At 40.8% G+C, this 21,162-nt stretch overlaps 1 protein-coding gene across 1 annotated transcript; it reads left to right on the forward strand.

Annotated features, from left to right (window-relative positions):
* Positions 1-253: 253 nt before the first annotated feature.
* On the forward strand, positions 254-1,471 carry LOC143604478 (uncharacterized). The gene is made up of 2 exons (XM_077080942.1): positions 254-539; positions 645-1,471. The coding sequence occupies exons 1-2, from the start codon at positions 254-256 to the stop codon at positions 1,469-1,471; spliced, it is 1,113 nt and encodes a 370-aa protein (XP_076937057.1).
* The last annotated feature ends 19,691 nt before the right edge of the window (positions 1,472-21,162 follow it).

Genomic DNA, 21,162 nt, shown 5'->3' on the forward strand with positions numbered 1-21,162 from the left:
GAGATCCCATCAATCAAGAGAAAAGCTAACTCCCGAGGAGTGGTTTTATGTGCAACAACAACGCTTGGTGGCTGAATATGAGCGCAGAAAACATGATGAATGATTTCGAGCCCACACTTTGGATTATGAGGAATCTCCCAGGAGATCTCCCTCTCCTTCACCAACAGTAAGAGGAAGTCAGATCCGTTACAGCCAATAGACGGAGTCAGAGTTTGGCGAATTACCGAGGCTACGCCCTCGCCCTCGCTTAAATATGCGGATGCCATCTCACTTAGAAGACTTTGACAGTTACGATTCAACTTACCAACCAGGAGAATACAGTATGTATACCAGTGATAGTAGGATGAACTCACGGGCAAGAAGCAGTCGTCCACAGGACATAGTCCGCCACACTGAATATCACAGCAACGCTGAACGGGACTTCACCAAACCATATCGTCCGGCAGCCTTTGCCGAAAAATCAAAATTCATATCAAGTATTGCTACTGCACCCTTCCCTGTTAATGCCATAATACCTACATCAGTAGGTAAATACAATGGTATGACTGATCCAAGTGATCATCTCCAGAACTTCGTGGCGGTAGGGGGTGTTAGTGGTTGGACGCTCCCTTATTGGTGTCATATGTTCGCATTGACATTAACAGGGGCAACGAGAGAATGGTTTGAAAAGTTACCTGATGGTCAAGTTTCCAGCTGGGATGACCTTGTAAAAAAGTTTTCTCAACAGTTCATCCAGCAAAAGAAACATACGCGAGACCACTCAGAAATTTTGGATGTCGTCCGCCGCGACAACGAATCCATAGAAGATTTTATCACCAGGTTCAACGATGAAAGTTTGAACATTGGTGTGATAAGTAAGGACATGCTCCGTGGTGCTTTCCGTAAAAACGTCAAGTGCGATGATCTAGTCCGCACCCTCACTGGCAGAGATGGAATGCCAAAAGAGTGGGACGATCTTATGACTGCGGCAAAAGTGTATGCTAACACTAAAAAAACGTTGAGGAATGGTAAACCGAAGAAAAAATTTAAAGTCGAGTTTCAGACTCCGATACCTAATAGACAGGCAAAAGGCCCTATCTGGTCGAGACTCCAGCCGAGTGCGGACACATCAAAACCTATTGATGCAAGGTCCCTCATAGGAAACAAGAACAAAGCGGGACACTCAAACCGAGGTCCCAACAATTGGACTCCTCTTTCGAAGACTCCCGCCGAAATTTTCACAACAGAGAATATAAGTTTTAGAAAACCACAACCATTGACAAGAAGGTCATTCTTAGATGCTAAGAAGCATTGTTCTTATCAGGATGACATCGGTCATAATACGAATGAATGTAGATCATTGAGAAATGAAATTGAGGCGGCTGTTAAATCTGGAAAACTCGGGCACTTGGTGAAAAATAGGAAACCTGATAATGGTAAACGCCCGTTCGGGGCATCCAAGGCCCGAGTAAGAAGCAAATTAAAGATTTGAACGTTCATATGATACAAGGCGAGTCCCATATAGGGAATAAGAGGAAAGAATCTGATGATGAAGAGTGGAAGAATGAGCCAGTGATTTTCCCTCGAATTAAAGGAGGCCCGAACAATAAGAATCCCCTGATCATCACTGCTCTTTTCGGGCATTATCGTTCTCATTATGTCTTCTTCGACACCGGTAGTACATCAGCCATTATGTATGAACAATGCTTCGAACAACTTGACGAATAAGATAAGGAATGATTGAAACCCATCCACGCTCCAGTATCTGGGTTTGGAGGGGAAATAATGCATCCGCGAGGGATAATTTCATTCCCGGTCACCCTAAGTGACGGAATTCATTCTCGGACCGAGGAGGTCGAGTTTCTGGTTTTTCCAGCAACATCAAAACATGACATTATTCTTGGGCGAGAAGCGATTGGTGATTTTAATGCTCATCCGTCCACAGCACACGGTACAGTAGGAGTTCCAACTTGTACTGGCATCGCAATAATTCATGTTAACCGGCACTGCTTTGCAACCGAGAGCTCAAAACCTAGCAAGATTCCAAAACAGTCTCTGAGGACTAAACCGGAAAAATGGGTTTTGAACAAAAAGTTTCCTGATCAAACTATAACAATAGGACCTACTATTTCTGAGATAGTACGGACTTTCTTGAAACAGTTATTATCAAAAAATATCGATGTTTTCGCATGGCAACACGCGGATATGACTGGTGTCCCGCGGAACACAAATTAAGGGTAATCCCGTTGTTTACGCCAGTTGTTCAAAAACAACATAAAATGGGTCTGGAACAAACAAAAGCAATGAATGAACAAGTCCAGGATCTCTTACAAGCTGGGATCATCCTTCCAATCCGTTACCAAACTTGGGTCGCCAACCCAGTTATCGTCCGCAAAAGTAACGGGACATGGCGAATGTGTATAGATTTCAAGGACCTAAACAAAGCATGTCCTAAAGATTGTTATCTCCTGCCGGAAATAGATCTCAAAGTTGGTGTTGTGGCACCATTCAAATTCAAGTGCTTCATGGATGCCTACAAGGGCTACCATCAGATCCGCATGGCAGCGGGCGATGAGTACAAAACAGCATTTCGTACTGATCAAGGCACCTTTTGTTACAAAATGATGCCTTTCGGACTGAAAAATGCGGGAGCCACGTATCAACGTTTGATGGACATGGCGTTTAAAAGTTAAATTGGCCGAAACTTAGAAGTATATATGGATGAACTCGTGATAAAAATTGTTGAGGAAGATCAGATGTTGAAAGACATTGAAGAGACATTCGAAACCTTGAAAAGTATTAACATGAAGCTGAATCCAGCCAAATGTTCATTCGGAATGGAAGAAGGAAAGTTTTTGGGAGCGATTGTTATGGATGCGGGCTTCAAAGCCAATCCAAATAAAGTTCAAGCTATAGCCCGCATGCCTTCTCCCTCTTCCCTCAAAGAAGTTTAGACACTCAACGGCCGATTGGTTGCTTTGAATCGTTTTTTGGCAAATCATGCAGCCAAGTCTCATCCTTTCATCTTAACTCTAAGGAATTACCTCAAGAAAGCACAATTTAAATGGACCGCAGAGACGGAACAAGCTTTCTTGGAGGTTAAAAAATGTTTGATGGACTTGCCCACGTTAACAGCACCTCACGCGGGAGAACCTTTAACGTTGTATTTATCGGCTTCAGACATTGCCATCGGGGCCATCCTTCTGACAGACCGAAAGAACGTTCAAACTTCGATCTACTATGTCAGCAGAACATTATCGGACCCGGAAACAAGATACTCCATGCTTGAAAAACTTGTTTTGGCACTGGTCTATGCCGCTCGTCGCCTCCACAGGTACTTTCAAGGGCACCCCATCAATGTTTTAATCGGATACAAGCTCAAAAATGTCCTCAGTAAACCAGAATTGTCTGGACGCTTGGCCAAATGGGCCATCGAGCTAGGTGAACACGCAATAGAATACAGACCTAGGCTAGCAATCAAAGGGCAGGTATTGGTAGACTTCATCACAGAAGTCCCGCATCACAAAGAAAAAGAATGTTTAATCGAGCAACAACCCCGAGTACCTCCAGAATCAGGACATATTTGGTCTTTATTCACGGACGGAGCTTCAAGCAGTGAGGGATGTGGCGCAGGCCTCAGGCTAGTCAATCCCGAAGGCCATGAGTTTACATATGCCATAAAGTTGGATTTCAAAAGTACCAATAACGAGGCAGAATATGAAGCTTTCTTGGCAGGCTTACGGATAGTCAAAAAGCTTGGGGTTAACATTTGGAAGCTCGGGTAGATTCCATGTTGATTGCGGGACAGATCAATGGCACGTATGAAGCAAAAAATGATATCATGGCTTCATATGTGTCACAGGAAAAATATTTGATGCTCCAGTTCTCTTCCTGCAAAGTCATTCATATTAAAAGAAGTGAGAACAAATCAGCGGATGCTCTTAGTAAGTTGGCTTCAACAAACTTTGAACACTTTATCAAGGACATCCACATCATAATATTAGATCGCCCGTCTGTTCCGCAACATCAAGTTTTAGTGATCCAAGCGGGAGTGGAATCCTGGATGACACACATCATGGCATACTTGTCGTCAGGAACACTTCCGGAAGGTAAAACAGCGGCCCGGAAGATAAAATACAAAGCCTTGAATTATCAGATTCTTGATGGTGTTTGGTACCAACGTTCCTTCCTCGGACCACTACTTCTATGTGTAGATGCCGAGGACGCGAACTATTTAATCAGAAAGATTCACGAAGGCATTTTTGGTCTTCACGCTGGCCCACGCATGGTCGTGGCGAAATTAATGAAGGTCGGATACTATTGGCCAGGGATGCACTTGGACGCTGTAAACGAAATCAGAAAATGCGATTCCTGCCAACGTCACGCTCCTAACACGCTACGACCAAAGAATGAGTTAGTTCCAGTCACTTCAGCTTGGCCGTTCCAGAAATGGGCAGTGGACACAATGGGACCTTACCCTGAAGCCCCCGGGCGTGTCAAATTCTTGATAGTAGCCATCAACTACTTTACAAAGTGGATAGAGGCTAAACCGGTGGCTTCCATAACAGTAGGAAGTGTTAAGAAATTCCTGTGGGAATTCATAATATGCCGGTTTGGCCTTCCTCTGGAACTCGTTAGTGATAACGGCACTCAGTTCGCGGACAGTGGGCTACAAGAATGGTTAAAAGAATTACACATTTCTAAAATCTTCACCTCAGTAGCCCACCCGCAGGCGAATGGTCAGATTGAATGAACCAATCGGATCATCAAAGAAGGAATTAAAGCCAGACTAGGAACTAAAAGGACAGGTTGGGACGACGAATTGCCCCACGTGTTGTGGACTTTCCGCACTCAAAGGAATTCCAGCAATTTCGAAACCCCCTTTAGATTAACTTATGGCACAGAGGCTATGATCCCGGCCGAAATCGGGATCCCATCCGCCAGAGTCCTCAAGATCGAGGATAACGATCATGAACTCCAGATGAACCTTAACCTCCTTGAGGAAAGAAGGGAATTGGCATCAATCCGCAAGCACAATTATAAACACCAGTTGCAAAAATATTACAACTCGCGGATCCAAAGATGTGAATTCGAAGCGGGAGACTACGTCTTCCGCAGTAACGAAGCCTCAGGGCAAGAACCTCCGGGTAAGTTGGCTCCTACATGGGAAGGACCTTATAGAATCCAGAAAGTTCTATCTAAAGGCGCCTATAAGCTAGAAAGGTTGGACGGGACAGAGGTCCCTAGAACTTGGAATTGAGCCCAACTAAAGAAATGCTACATTTAGTAGGTTTGTCTTTTGGCCTGCGTGCCTAACTAGATGTTAAAAACCTTTGTAATTTCGCTTCTTGTAATTCGGCTTATGCCTCAGTTATGAAAATTTTCTTTTCAGTCATTTAAGACTTGCGTTATTATGTAATCCTTTATTCGTACACAAAGAAGATCCTTTAAAAACACTTATATTATAAAAAATAAACAAAGTGTTCCAGATACAAATAATAAGCCTTCTTCATTCATACAAAAAGGGATTACAAAGACATGGAGGTGCCTAATTAAAGAGAAAAAAGAAGAATCTATCTATGGTGTGGCATCATTATGTTCCACATCGTCGCTTCCCGAACCTTCTCCTTCCTCTTCATCTTCTCCATCAAGCTCCAGAAGAGTCTTTAGGTGCCGAATAGTGTCCTCCTTATCAGCAAGTTCAGATATTTGATCAGTCAAAGAGAATTTCAACGAATCGAAATCCTTTGATTTCTGCTTAAGGATGGCAACAGTGTCTTGACCAGCTAAGACGTATTCCTCCGGAAGCTTGGAAGTTGAGCCAAACTGATAACCTTCTTGGAAGCCCAGTTGGCGACCAGCTTGCTTTGAAGCTTTCAAAAGAACAGCAACACAGTTCCCGAGCTCGTCACTCGCTCGAACATCAGCGACAACCTATTGAAATAATCATGCGTAAATAACTCTAAACACTTAGATTATTTATAGCAAGTAAAAGGTACATACCTTTGGAATAACTTTCGCCCGGACAAGCTCCATTTTGTGTTTGGCACATTCCAAAGCTTGGTCGCGGTTTCTGGCGTTAAGATCAGTCAAGCGCTTGCCCTTGGCCGCTGATTCAGCTTGAAGGGCCTCCACTAATCTGGCTTGTTCGTCCAATTGTTTCTAGAGAACAGCCTTGGCTTCCTCAGCAGCGGATCGAGCAGCCTTCTTCGCCTCCAGGGCCTGGCTGGACTCCCTAGCTTCATTTATAGCTTTAAGAGTTTCTTCTTTAGCATCGGAAGCAGAGGCCACCAGTTCGTCCCATTGCTCATTCATCGCCAACCAGTCCCTGGTTATTTCATGAGTAGTGGAAATAGTATTCACCAAGTAATATGAGTGAGAGTTCAGCAATTCTTGGCGGATACTGAGGCGACGTCTCTCTTTTTCACCATGCGGAAGACACTCCCCCAGGAACTCAAAACATACGTCCACGACAAAGAATGTCGAATCCCGACGTAAGGACCAATTAGGTTGATGAGGGGTGGGGTCTTCCTCCTCAGAAGTAGGAGAGGTTTGGGAAGCATAAGGAAAAGTGCTTATGCCCCCTTGATCCCTGAAGTGGTAAACATTACAAGAAGGCGACGCCTTAGCACGAACAGTTGTGCCGGCCTCCTTCTTCTTTAATGGGGAGTCGTCCGCCACAATAACCGGATCCGTAGTGATGTTAGAAGGTGGTGGTGGTGGACGAACAGGTGAATCCTTCAAACCGGAAATACCCTCAGAAAGGTTATCCAAGTTCACTGAAAAGCATTAACAGTGGGTTAGGAATATTCCAATTCAAAACAGATAAAAAAGTAAGATAAACTTTGCATACCTAACGACGGGTCTTCCACGTCAAGTTGTTGTATCCGGGATTCCAAGGCGGAAGGATTTGTCTTCTTAGATTTTTTCTTTTAGAGACAATCTTTACAAGATTAACTTTACGCTTGCCCGCCGCCTTGGAAACGCCCGCATCAACGACCGGACGTTTACCCTCGGCAGTAATATCATCGGGTCCCTGACCCTCAACTTCCGCAATAACGTCAACATCATCATGGCTCGTTGCCTGATTAGTCGCGGCTCGTTGACTGGTAAGACCTGCAGTTGAGCCCACAACTTTATTAGCATCAGTTGAATAAACTTCTTTGCAAAGTGATGACTCCTTTCTAGATGAAAAGAGTACAGTCACCCCGATAGAAGTAATGGCAGTTAAAGGCCGAGGTTGAAGAATGCCCTCACCTTTGAGTATGGCCTCTTCAACATACTTCTCACCTTTGGCAAACATTGGTTTGGAGACCAATGGTTCCGAACGAAGAGAAGTAGGGAACAAAAAATTGTCGCTCGTCCGATCCAAGAAAGGACCATTTTTTGGGTCAATCGGACGTAGTACCATCATGCCCTCTTCTTGGTCCAATAAAGTGCTGAAGGCGGAACCCTCACCTATACAAAGTGATTATAACAGTTAGACATATAACGTACAATAATAAAAAACAAAAGTCCCCAAACTTACTCTTGTCAGTTCGCTCGTAGTAAGGTTCCAAAGTTGGGAACGGCCACAATCGGCTCATTTTCGCACTCAGCATCGCTCCCTCGTGGATGGGACGCATGGGAGTAGGGGTAGAAATCAGTGTTTAAAACCATGAAAGACCTTCATAAGCGGTGGCGGGAACAATAGGCGGAGGAGTGTCCGGAAAAAACTTTGGCTTCCAGCCATGAAGGCTACGGAGCCACTCCGTGCCTAAGTCCTCTTCTCGATAGATGCGAAACTGTACCACCCATCGCGAAAGTTCATTTTATAAAACACGACAAACATGCCAGCAGTGGGTTTGAGGTTGTGAGTTTGACAATAGAATCGAAGTGTCGAAACCTCAACATCCCGAAAGGATGGATCTGTGAAAGATGAATCCCATACGCTGTTAAGATTGATTGGACAAACTTGGTAACCGGTATCCGGAAATTCCCCGTTGTAAAATGATCTACATATATGGCCATTTTATTCGGAGGAGGAGTAGTGGCAATGGAACCACTAGCAGGACGTTCTGGATCCCACTCCGGTGTTAATCCGTACACCTTAAAGACGTCGTTATAATCCTCTTCTTTAAGACTGACGGCGACTTCGGTAATAGCAGGGGTACTCTTCTTATCCCTAGCCATTTAAGTAGTAATGAAATTAAGAAATCTCATAAAGTTGAAGAAATATCAGAAAAAGATGAAAAGTTTCAAGTGTTTTATAGAAATATGAAAGTGATAAAGGTTAAATGGAAACCATAAGGGTTGTATTTATACCCATCGCAATTAATGCGATTCTTAAAATGCCAGAGGAGAGAGAAACTACGGACCGCCAGATAGCTGACATGTCAGGCGGGAAATTCAAGATAATGAAAACAGGCAGTCAAAGGCGTCATGCACGTCTTATCAGTTGTCCTCAACAAGCTTCTTTCTCCGCCACGTCACCATAGTTATCCGAAACTTTCAAACATTTCAAAAAGTCGAAGATCTCAGATAAATCTTCTCAAAAGATATAAAATATCAAAAATATTTCCTAAAGATATCTTCACCACACAAGTAGAATATACATAAAGGACAAAAGAGATATTCCTCATTAATTATCCAAAAAATTACAAGAAGGAAAAAAAAATTACAAGTTATAGTACTGTTAAACCTATCCTAAGGGTTTGAGGAGGAGGGGTCTTCCGGAGCCTTCAAAGACGTATCTTCCGAAGAATCATCTTCAGATTCTTCCCCGAGATAGTTCTTCAAAATATGTACGCCATCATATGCAGAAGCGAATTCCGGAATAGAGGGAAGACTAAAGCGTCATGCTCCTTAACCCGGTTAACACGATCTTGTTTAACGTCTACGCCATAGAGCGGATGATCTTTGAATGTGCAGTTACTTCGAGCATAGTTCATCCCTTCATGAAAACCCATAACGCGCCCAAGTGATGAGGAAGCAGCCATCACATTGGCAAAACTGTCAGTCAGCTCTTTACTTCCTTTGATATGGCGAATGACCTGTTAGGACAAGAACATAAGTTCCCAATATCCAAAGCGTGAGTAAAACAACAAAGGATAAAGTATTACTTACAGCGTTAACTCCCCGAGTAAGGAACCATTGACGGTCTTGTTCCAAACGTTCTGCCCGAGCTTGGAATTCCTTTGATTCCGCAGTCGCTTCCTCATGAGCTTGAAGGAGAGAGTCATAAGTAGTCTGAATTTCAGCAGCCCAATGGTCTTTAAGTTCGACTCGCTCCTTCTGCAATTTTAGCTCCGCCTCAAGATCATGGATCCGTGCACCTTGAAGGGCCACTTGATTTTCCAAAGTAGAATTGGCATCTTGAGCGCGAGCCAAGTCATCTTTTTTCCTTTTGAGTCTTGGCTCGGGCAGCCTCAAGAATGGCATTTTGCCTTTCACAAGCTTCTTTCCACCGGCGTGCCGCATCAACATTACGATCTTGCTCACTCTTGAGGGCATTTTCTGCATCAGCTTGTTTCAATTTGGCAATTTGAGCAGCAATGCGGTATTCCTCAGTTTCTTTCTTCGCAGCCTCAGCGGCTCGACGAGCTTCACCGACCTTCCCACCTAACGTAAGCCATTCACTTAAAATCTCTTGGCTGCCGGCCAAGGCGTTAGCTAGATGATAAGCTCCATTCGTATGAAGATCATGGCGGGAAAGTTCACGCTGGTATGCCATCTCAGCGGGGGGCGTGCAGTGTTCAACAAACTCCATACAAGTTCTCGGTTGGGAAAACCGAGAACCATTAGTAATGCCCCATGGAGGGACAAACAGCTCATGTTTGTCACCTAAGCCCGTATCCCCGTAATAATGGGAACCTGAAGGTTTAAGGCGAGCTGGGGGGAAAAAGGCTGTTGTGGAGGAGGAGACTCCACATCCCTAACATTTTCTTCATTTACAGCAGGATTGTCCTGCTGATCACCAGCACCACCCCTAGCCTGAAAAAGATAGTCAAAACGAGTATCAGTTTATGACTGGATATAAGCTTCCCCCGTTGAAGTATTGGCTGGCGGGGTTGGCACCCTATCTTCCACGATAGTTTCAGTTGAAGGAAAGGTCGACGGATCCCCAACATTGAGGTCACTCGGCGGAGTAGACAACTTAATCTCAGCATCTTCCTGGGGAGAAGGGGATGGTGGCTTTTTAGTTTGAGGATTCGGTGTAGATAACTTCTCCGATATATCCTCACTAAAGATCAACGGATCAACACAATAAAGTCATACTTAGCCAAAAATACCCATAAAAGAGAGTACAGTATCTAAAAGATGACACGTACCTTCAACAATGTCAATGCGGTTAGCAAGGCTGTACTGCGGCTTCTTGGGACGGTGAATTTTTCGTTTTTTCTTCGATGGTCCCGCCACAGCATCCGCAGCCTTCATACCTGTTCGACCTGTCTGAGAAGCTAAGAAAGCTCTCTTTTTCTCCCATTCTGCTAATAAAGACGAGACAGAGGAAAATTAAGAAGCACCCTCGTCAGAGTCTCTTTCTTCTTCCGAAGCGGAAGACTGAGAAACATCCTCATCATCATCACTGGATGACAGGATGGCAAGCGTTCCATCGAAAGTAATGGCAGTAAGTGGAAAAGGGTTTAGAACATACGCACCTGTTTCAAAGGTGGCATTCGAAGTCACAGGTTTAGCGCGAACCTTATTCGGAAACAAAAATTGGAACTTAGTTTTTTCAAGTATAGGTCGGTCCCCCGTCTCGCGGATACTCTTGAGGACGCAACCCCGGTTCCCAAAAAGAACGTTAAACATGGAACTCCGACCTGAAAAGACAGAAACTTGATCATAAAAGTATTCACAAAAATGAAAAGGCAATAAAAGACAACTTACGCTCATTAAGATCCGCAAAAATGGGTTCCATGAACTCTGTCGGCCACAAACGACTCATGCCTGCACGCATGGGTGAATGCTCCATGGTAAGAATACGATACCACTCATGACCTTCATGAGCAGCTGTGACAACCTCCGGAAGGGCGGAGTTCACAGGACGACGAACCATGGACAGTGGCACCACATCCTCAGATATCAAGAAGAATTTGCTAAGCCAGTTTGTAGGCAACTTTTCACCTTCATACCCAAGACTTCGGTCGGAAAACCTTTGACACGGATACCAACCATTACGGTTAGTAAGACGGTAAAAAACTGGGAATCGATCTATGTGGGGAACCATATCACGTGCTATACATACAAATTCATAATGACGAATTCGCATCATAGCACGCGGGTGCAATTGGGATAAATGGATCCCATAAGCAGTCAGAAATCTCTCAAAAAATTTTGTTATGGGTAAATGGAAATTCCCATAAGCAAAATAATCAACATACAAAGCCATCTTCCCAGGCGGTGGGAAACTGGCTATAGAACCGGAGGAAGAGAACTCTGGTTCCCACTCGGGTGTAATACCATACGTTTCCATTAATTTTTCATACTCTTAGTTGTCCCATGAAACTTTTATCTCATCAACTTCAGTCTGAACGTTCGACATTACAAATAGAATTGGCTAAAGATAGAAGAAAGGTATATGGAAAATTCAGGGAAAATTAAGAAGATAATCAGAAGAAAAGAGCGATAAAACTTCAAAAAGAAGGAGTCTCTCCCTATTTATACCCATTGTAATTAATGCGATGGGATATGAACAGTAGAGAGAGAAAAACATCACCCAACCAGTGATTGCCACGTCACGCGGGAAATTCAAAAAAGAGAAAACGTTGTACAGTCGGGTATAGTGACAGCCGTCAAAAACGTTCCATCATCTGTTCATGCGCCTGCGAGTGGTCAACTTGTCCTTTTTTCATGATTATCCATACCAACAGAAGATATTTTCTACCTAAATTCCGAACAACGAAATCCCCAACACACATTAAGTCCAGAATATCACCCGCACAGAGACCTCGCACGGAAGAAACACTGGACTGGGGGACTTGTAGAGGTAAGGTACCAAAGAGACCTAAACACCCTTAAGCACCAACCGCGGGTCACAGAGAATCCTCTTATAAGCCACCCGCGGGACACATGGATCACCCGCATATAACGAGTGAGGAGGAACGTCCTCATAGCACACGTGGAAACATCCTGACATCCTCAAAAGTCATCCGCAGGGCAGGACATCTATCCGCCTAAACAATCGGCAGATAGTACCCGTGGGACAGCTGTCACCACTCAAGTACTCTCTAGAAGTAGGTTCATGATTCTTACTTGGTAAATACGTGACATACTAAGCAATGAACAAAGGACACCTGGCCAGGTTGTTATAACCGTGCACATGGCCAGGGCGCGATCCATCCTATCAGCTGGTGACACGTGTCCAGGTTGTTATACTCATGCACATGAGACGTATAGCCCAACCTATCACAAGAGGACACATGTCCAGGCGGTTACCAAAGATCTTCTAGAAGAGGACAGCTGCCCTAACCATCTTCCATCATCCTTCGGTTATAAATACCTTGTCCAAGGGTATGAGGTATTCATTCACTCACCTATATTTTGACTACACTTAGTCTTTATACTTCAGTACTTTCTCCATTACGAACGTTACTGATTCTCACGCCGGAGGGTGGTTACAGAAAGACCCCCTCTTGTTCTTCCTGTGACGAGACTCACGGTGTCTGTTTTGCAGGTTCCGGTCACTGGACTTCGGGAAGTCTTGCTCATATCGTGTCGGTAGTTACCGTACTATACCATGTGGACTCATTGGATCCAGGACCCTTACCCAGGGATTGGATCTGTGTTTCTTCAGGTTCTATCATGTATGTCATGATATGCACCAGACCGGATGTGTCAGGTGCTTTGAGCATGACAAGTATATACCAACAAAATCCAGGAACAAGCCATTGGATGACGGTTAAGAGCATACTGGAATATCTTAGGAAGATTTAGGATATGTTTCTAATATATGGTTCTGGTGAGGAGGAACTCGTTGTAAATGGTTACACGGATGCGATTTTCCAAACTGATTGAGATGATTCTCAATCACAATCGGAATATGTTTTCGTTCTAAATGGTGGGGCTGTCTCTTGGAAGAGCGCAAAACAAGATGTGGTAACATTGTCCACCACTGAATCCGAATACATTGCCGCCTCATTGGCAGCTCAAAAAGCTGCATGGATTAGAAAGTTCATGGCCGATCTAGGGGTAGTCCGTACCGTTCAGGATCCTCTAGAAATCTTTTGTGACAACGAGGGTGTGATTGCTCAAATCAAGGAACCCCGTGCACATCAAAAGACAAGGCACATTGAGCGAAGATTCAACTACATAAGGGATAAAGTTGAAAAAGGAAAGATATTTATTCGCAAAGTTCACACTGATCAAAACGTTGCAGATCCACTCACGAAGCTCCTAGAAAGGAAAAAGCATGAAGTTCATACTTGTGCCTTAGGACTTCGATATTCTAGTGATTGGATTTGATCAAAATTTTGTATTTGGATATCGGAACAATTGTTATTTTGATTCAATCATATGATTATGGTTTATGATTATGCTTTTGAGTCATGTTCAATTTTAGCATGTTTAAATCCATGAATAATTTAATTATTCTAAATGTCCGTAGTCAATCATATTTGTGGGAACAAATGTGAAGGTAAGACTATTATGAACTTGGATTGGTAGATATTCATGAGGTATAAATATAGCAAGGGTTTGCTGCCAAGGTTCATAGATATTTATGGGATAAATATTGGACTGACCCGCCCTCAAAGTTTACTGCATGGAATCCTTGTGATTTGTGGTCATAAGTAAATTTGAGTAAAGGCGAATACCATAGTATCCTTCGAACTGAGATACATATTGGGTCTTGATATTCACCGACTATTATACTTTGACTTAGTTCTCCATTGCTCTGATATATGTCAGTACATACGGCTAAGCTCAAGTGTAGTACGAAGTGATAGTGAGAGACGTATGTAGTCAATAGGGGATTTGTCCCTCTTATTCGTTGAGAGTTAAATGTCTAAGGCCTGATAAGTTAAATCAATAGAGAATGATCACTCTGTGTCTCTGGATTTAACATGACATTTGTGGCAAAAGGATAAATGATAGTTTTACCCAAATCATTTCAAGTAATGGACTTGAAGGGGATGATGTTATTGAATGGCACTTCGTCATGCGTATTAGGGATGGTAAACCGTTGTTAGGCGGTATTTGTTATTTGCATCAATCTTCTATGTATCTTGTGCAATTGGGAGATTGTTGGAATCGATTTGCCCAAGACACATATTTGAGTTGATGTGGCTAGTACATTATGATCCAAGTCGGGTCATACCCAATAACAAGCTAGACAAACATCACGATATTTATTATTAGATATGATATAACTAATAACTATCAACACTTATAATATTTGGGAAAATGGTTTTCTAAATATTTTGCACTTGTGTGATAAATAAATTATGTGGATAATTTATATTTTGAGAGATATTATTTATTTGGATAAATTACAAGTATGGATAAAAAGAAATAAACAATTTTGTGTTTTGGTTTTGGGGGGAAATGCCCCAAAGGGGCCGACCCTCTCTCTACTCTCTCTCCTCTTTGTTTCTTTCAAGACCAGCAACCCTTTTGGTTGGGGGATCACTTTTCACCAACAAGTTTCTCTCTCACACACAAGACTCTCTCTTTTTCTCTCTTCCTACTTCGGCCGAACAAGAAGAACAAAACATGGAGATTTGCAAGTGTTAATTCCTAGCAACTTGGTGTTTGTTGGAAAGCTTGAAACGGGTATACAAGCTTGAGGTTTTCTTCTTTGAAAGCTCGCCATTCTCAATAACATCCCTTTCAATTTCTGGAAATTAAAAGGTATGTAATCTAACACCCTATGGTTGTATTTGATGGTATGTAAATCGTATTTGGATCCTGGATTGGGTTTAACATAAAACGGGTTTTATGTGTATTCTGTAAACAAGATTTAAAACTAATTATTTCCGCTGCGTTTTTCCATATAATGGGTTATATCTGCTTTGATAATCTTGCAAGAACCCAAAAACATATACGTTTATATACATACATGCTACATATATACATACACGGTGCATGCATACATATACGCTACATATATACATATGCTTTTATATACATACACGGTGCATGCATACATATACGTTTATATACATACACGCTACATACATATACATGGTATACACATACATATACGGTGTTCCCATACATATACCCTGCATACATACACGTTACATACATATATGTTATACACATACTTATTGATCTCTTCTACCTATGCGCTGCTTAGACTTATACGACGTATATACTTATACGCATACATACTTATACGGATACACACACTTATACGCTAGCATCATATGCGTCCAAACATATGCTCTCGTATAACCCGTTTCGTTCCAAACTCTTGTTTATGTTAAAGTTTACATTTTTCTCACATAATAAGGTCAAATTTACTATCCCACCAAATTTCATGTAAAACCGACTTCGTTTACCCGTCCTTTTCACAAACCGAACACTACTTGTTTTACCCGAAACGAACCAACTATCCTGTTTACTATCAAGTTCAATACTTTATCAATAATCATGTTCCATTCTATCATCTTACCAATTTTCATGCAAATCTGTACACGAAAAACTAACCTTTTTAACAAAAACATACCTTTGAGGTTTATGTTCGAAATCACTCGAATAGACCAAAACCATATCAAACGAACTAGGAATTGAGTGATTCAAGCGGCCACAAACCCTTCTTGCCCAGATCTACAAACCTATCATCTCGCATTCGCCAGAAAATACTGCTACAGTCGCCGAAAAAGCTGAATAGTGGTCGAAATCTTAATTTTTGAGCTGCTACGGTTTTGCTGATAAAAATCGGACTTCCCACCTCTGATTGAAGATCTGATTGTTGGAAGTCTTCTTTTATATTCCATGAACACGCAGTTAAAATTTGAGACCGATCTGACGGTTAGATCGTCGGCAAACGCCGTGTCTTTGTGGGCTATTTCTTCAAAACAGGAATTGGGGAAGTGTGTGTTTTTGAAGGTGTAGACTATGGTGTAGAGATGGATAAAAATGGAAATGATTAGGGTTTAAGGTGTATTTATACTCCCTTAAGCCCATGGGCCATAGGCCCATCTTTCTTTAATGTTTCATAATTAATTCCATCTAATTAGCCTACTTATCCTTCTATCTTTATTATTTTACTATTTCTCAACTAACTCAAGTAAACATTCCCACCATAAAAAAATAATATATTAAATATTATTCTTAGAAATTTCGGGATGTTACAAGCAATCAGCTCACGCCCCGTCATTTCCGCCTTAGGTTGGAGTGTGACAGATTGATATCAGAGCCGAAGGTTTAAGAGATGTTGTTATTGGTGCCTTAGTAACATGCTTATGAGCCTCATACGTGCTTATCAGTTTGCCTTATGTGTTCAAATTAATTGTTTACAACTTTCTTAGATGATTAATTATTTATTATGTATTATTCTATTGTTATGCACACACACAACTCCGAGGATATGCCTCAACCTTCAAAGATAATTTTTCTTCAATTTTTTAAATCAATGTAGATTTCCTTTTATTTTGGGAAAATTCTTTAAGAATTCCATATTTTTGTTTTTACTCCTTTCATCTTAAGGCTAGGTAGCATGAAAAGTTTCTCTCGGCCAAAGAGGAACACAACTGTCATACGACCGACACCTTAGGTTGATTTTAAACCGAATTCACGATGGTTCATGGCTAAATTCTGTAAATTCTGATTATTGTGTTTTATTATTTAATTGGTTAGTTGGGTGAAAAATCCATGGTATCCATGGGCACTACTATTTTCCATTCCTCATATTGTTTTGAATGTTATTTTTGTTGGAGTTCATCATATGTGGTGATTCACAGGATGCTCCAACTACTCATATTTTTCTTTCATTTATTCGTTATTTAGTTTGGTCGATTAAAACGTCATGTAACGCTCATGGGCCGACAAACCCTATTGTATTGCTAATTTGTTAATTAGTTGGGACAATTAAAATATCATGCAACGCTCATGGGCTGTCCAACTCAGTTACTTTTATTCGTTAGTTTCGTTGGGCCATTCAAACTGCCATGGAAAGCTTATGGGAGGCCAACACACAATATCTGTTTCGTTAGTTTATTATAAAGTTGACTTGATAAATAAAAAAAATTAACTTTTAAACTGACCTCATATCCTCGTGTAGTCATTACACGTTAATCATATTGACTACATCAACTCATAAGTATTTATGCTATGTACCCCTATATTATAATCTTTTACTTTTATTCCTCATGATGTGACGCTATTCCCCAATTTCTTAAAAAGCAAGGTTATTATAATTATCTTGGACAATTAAACTTTTAATATTTAAGTAGTTTTCTCAACTTATCCTTCATCTTATAATCTTTATTTTTGGTTCTCATATAATTTCTCACCTAAGAAACCGTCGTCGTCCTCGACATTAATAGTCTAGTTCTCATGACCACCACGTGTTTAGCCAAGGAGTTAACTGCTGCAACCTCTAAAATATAAACTAAAATTCAAAAAATTAATACACAACCAATGCAAACATGTTCATAAACTTCCTTGATTGAAATTTTAATTCATTTACCCCTACCCATCCTCGCAACAACAAAAACGACAACAACAAGCGTAAATCTAATCATAAAAACTATGTTGTTAATCAAATCAACCATTAACCTCGACAAAATCAAAGAGTCTTGGGTAAGAAACTCTCCATCGGTATTCACTCGTGATGCCCCATTAGTAATTTTCATCATTCGACTCAATCCTCATGTCGTTTTTGCACACAATGTAATCGCTTCGATCATCCTTGCATATACTTGCCCTGCACCGCCTAATGAACAAGTTGTCCCACAACAGCCTACTCCTCGTGCTCAACCTGAGGCCGCTACTACCAGTGATTGCTACCATTCAGGAGATCCTAATCCTCCATGCGATACGTGCCCTCAGATTTTCCAAACCAATCAAGTTCAAGCTATAGTTACACCTTACTAAATTACCCATCAAGTACAAACCTATCAATCCCGCGTCCTTCAAGCTCCTCTCGTCAAGCAAGATCATTTATACGTAACTCAAACTTATCAGATTCTGCACCCGCAAGCTCAAGTCTACCAAACCTACTTTTCCCAGTCAACCCTCTAGCAAACCGTTCGAGCTACAGCTACCCAAGCAATGTCGGATCAATTTACCAAGATTGCTCAAGCCCTCATGGATCAAATCACCAAAGACGCTTAAGTTTCAAGGTTCTAATCATACAAACTGAAGATTTAAACTACTTGAATTTGACTTTTCTGCTTTGTATTGACTATTTAATAAATTTAGAATTAACGTTTTTATGATTTATTAGTTAAGATTTTTTATTTATTTTTATGCCCTCGAGTAAAGTTTAAAATTATCGAAGGGTTGTTTTATAAAAATTCCCCACTTAAAATAACCAAACTATAAACTTTTGTCTATTTTTTAAGACGTCTCACTTAAAACTCCTTTCCCTAAAGGATTTCTTTTCTTAAAATTTTATTTTCAAACACTTTGTAAATCCACACGATGAGACGAATCATGTGGACCATCCGAAAATAAAAATAATTATGGTCCAGACCATAATTATCGAAGTCCTCGCATGAAAATCACAGTGCGTACAATTGTATGTCATAATCTAGAACCGAGGGTAGTATAGAGTAACGGTACAAATGTTGTGATAATAAGGACATGGTGGATACGCCGCTGGTACATCCCATATGTAAGTGTCGTTATCGGATTGTCATTTGGAGCGTTGCTTCGACTAATCAAAGTTTTGCATTATAATTAGTTTTAAGTTATATTTAATTTTTTTAAAATAATAATAAAATAAAAAATTTAATGGTGTTATAGTATTCTTTAATTTCGAGATGAAATTTCTTAAAGTAGGGGAGGCTGTAACAACTCAGGTTTTCGATACTTTATCAATGTCTAATACCCGACCTGTTATCATTTTCGGGCAATTTATTCATTAAATATTCAATTATTTATTTTATATTTTTCCTTTCTTCATTTTACTAATTTTAACTTTGATAATACATATACAAAATACACCCTCAACCTAACTTTAAGCAGTATATGTTTCCACATTAAAATCCAAACACTAAAATGCAATATTTTGCCAAATAATATCCAACCCCGTTTAACCAAACCCTTAGACCCGTAATCTTTGTCCTAATTATAGAGTTTAATATTTCGGATCGTTTATATTGTTAAAACTAACACACCGACGTTTGTAATTTGGAAAACACCATCAACAATTATACGAATTAACTTATTATCAAAACCCGTCTTTATCAGCATAGGGAGATACCATCCAAGTTTCATATTTTTATAATTAAACATACATACACTCTCCTTGTAACACCCGTTAATTTTCAGTTCAAAGACTTAAATTTTGTAGAGGATGTACATCTCTCGAGATTGATCTGACATTCCTCTTAAGACTTAAACCTTCTCGTTATCCCGGTTCGTTAAATCATTTAACTTTCCTCTTAAGTGTCATATTCTTCAAGTAGAAGGGGCCATGGTGAAAATTTGATATTATATCACAGATGAGAAATGAGCAGGTGAATCATTCAACCACCTCCCCAATTACCTTTGTTTCCTCACCTTCTCTTGGTCCCCTTTTTCCTCCTTTAAATGATCGACCAGCAAGAAGGAGCAGCTCATCAAGAAATGATTCAAGTGGAATCATTCAACCATTACCCACTTACCTTTGTTTCCTTGTCCCCCACTTACAATGTTTCTTTCTTTCTTCTTTGTGTGCGATCGGAATTAGAGCAGGCCCCCACCTGCTTATTTTCTTTTGTGCAGCCAATATTAGGGTGTAAAACTTCAAGTGAAGGCTAGACCTATGTTTCCCCAAGTCTTTACACCTTAATTGATCATTATAACTCGCCTATTGATTGTTAAATCACTTGTTTTAGGCTTACCGGGTGGCTGTCCAATTTATCAATTCCGGGACTGTTTTGGTTGAGTTTTTTTGCACCAAAATCTTCCTAGGTATGTCTAGTATAACATACTTTAAAATTATGTTCATTGGTGTTCGTTAGATTGGTCAACTAGTTGTTGATTGAAAACTAGTTTTGGTTGTCTAGAATGGTGTTTGGTTGCATTTAACGCGAGGGATGAAATAAGTGACGACCAACTCAATTCGTATTGCTTTGGTTTAATGTACGGGCTGTTGGAAAATGAATTTTATAATTATTGGGGCTGAATTGGTTGTCGGTTACTTAAACGGGTCGGTACAACGCGTATTTGCTTTTATTGAGTAGTTGGTGCGTTGAACATGCGAGTTACCGACCCATTTGACTCGTGTAGCGTCGTGTGGACTTGTTGGATGTGAATTTATCAAATTCGGGTCCACACGGGGCTGATTTGGATGTTAGATGCCTAAACGACTCTTAAAAACGCGTATTAGTGTCACCTAGTGCTTCCGAGGGTAAATTGGGAAATCTTTATTCCCTGGAGTACCTAAGGGTCTTTTTGGTGAACGTGAGGCCTCGGGGGCTGTTGTGATTTAGTTTGATGAGGACGAGGGTTTAGGTAACTCGAACTATGTTAGAATATCTCGTAGGATAAACGAGCCATCTCGATGTCATTAGTATTGATTGAATGTAAACCGACAGGTGTTTGAATTTTGGGATTACCTAGGAATCATCTAGCTCGTGGTGAATTCGTGTCTTGTCTTAGGTGAGTTTCATGATGCCCCTTTTAACTCTTTTTATGTTTTTGGGCTAGCATGTACACTTAAACGATTTTGCTTGAAGAACCGTTTAAATTATCTTGCATAGGCTTATTTATATAAGATAGGCCTTGAAATGATAATACTGAACGATGTATGAATGTGTATGTATATAATCGATTACGGATGTTACGTATGCCTACTTCGTGTTTGCACGCGTTGATGGAATGTTACGTGTTGGGGTTGTACGTTTTCTCGGCCCTGAATGTTATTATTGAATGTTATATATATATATATATATATATATATATATATATATATATATATATATAGAAGAGGGTTCACATAAAAAACAATTGTTTTTGTGAGAAGTGTGAGAATGCTTTAAAAAAGCAAACCACCTAAATAAGAAACTATACCATATAAATAGGAAACTATACGGTTTTTAAAAA

The sequence above is a fragment of the Bidens hawaiensis genome, unplaced genomic scaffold (genome assembly GCF_021521415.1).
Source record: "Bidens hawaiensis isolate Kalapana, Puna unplaced genomic scaffold, B.hawaiensis_p1.1 tig00065316_1, whole genome shotgun sequence".
NCBI lineage: Eukaryota > Viridiplantae > Streptophyta > Magnoliopsida > Asterales > Asteraceae > Bidens > Bidens hawaiensis.

Excerpts from the sequence above, each read along its gene's own strand:
- LOC143604478 (XM_077080942.1), top strand. The coding sequence starts at position 254 with ATGCGGATGCCATCTCACTTAGAAGACTTTGACAGTTACGATTCAACT. Across the intron at positions 540-644 it reads ATCAGTAGGTAAATACAATG|GGGCAACGAGAGAATGGTTT; the intron begins GTATGACTGATC and ends TGACATTAACAG.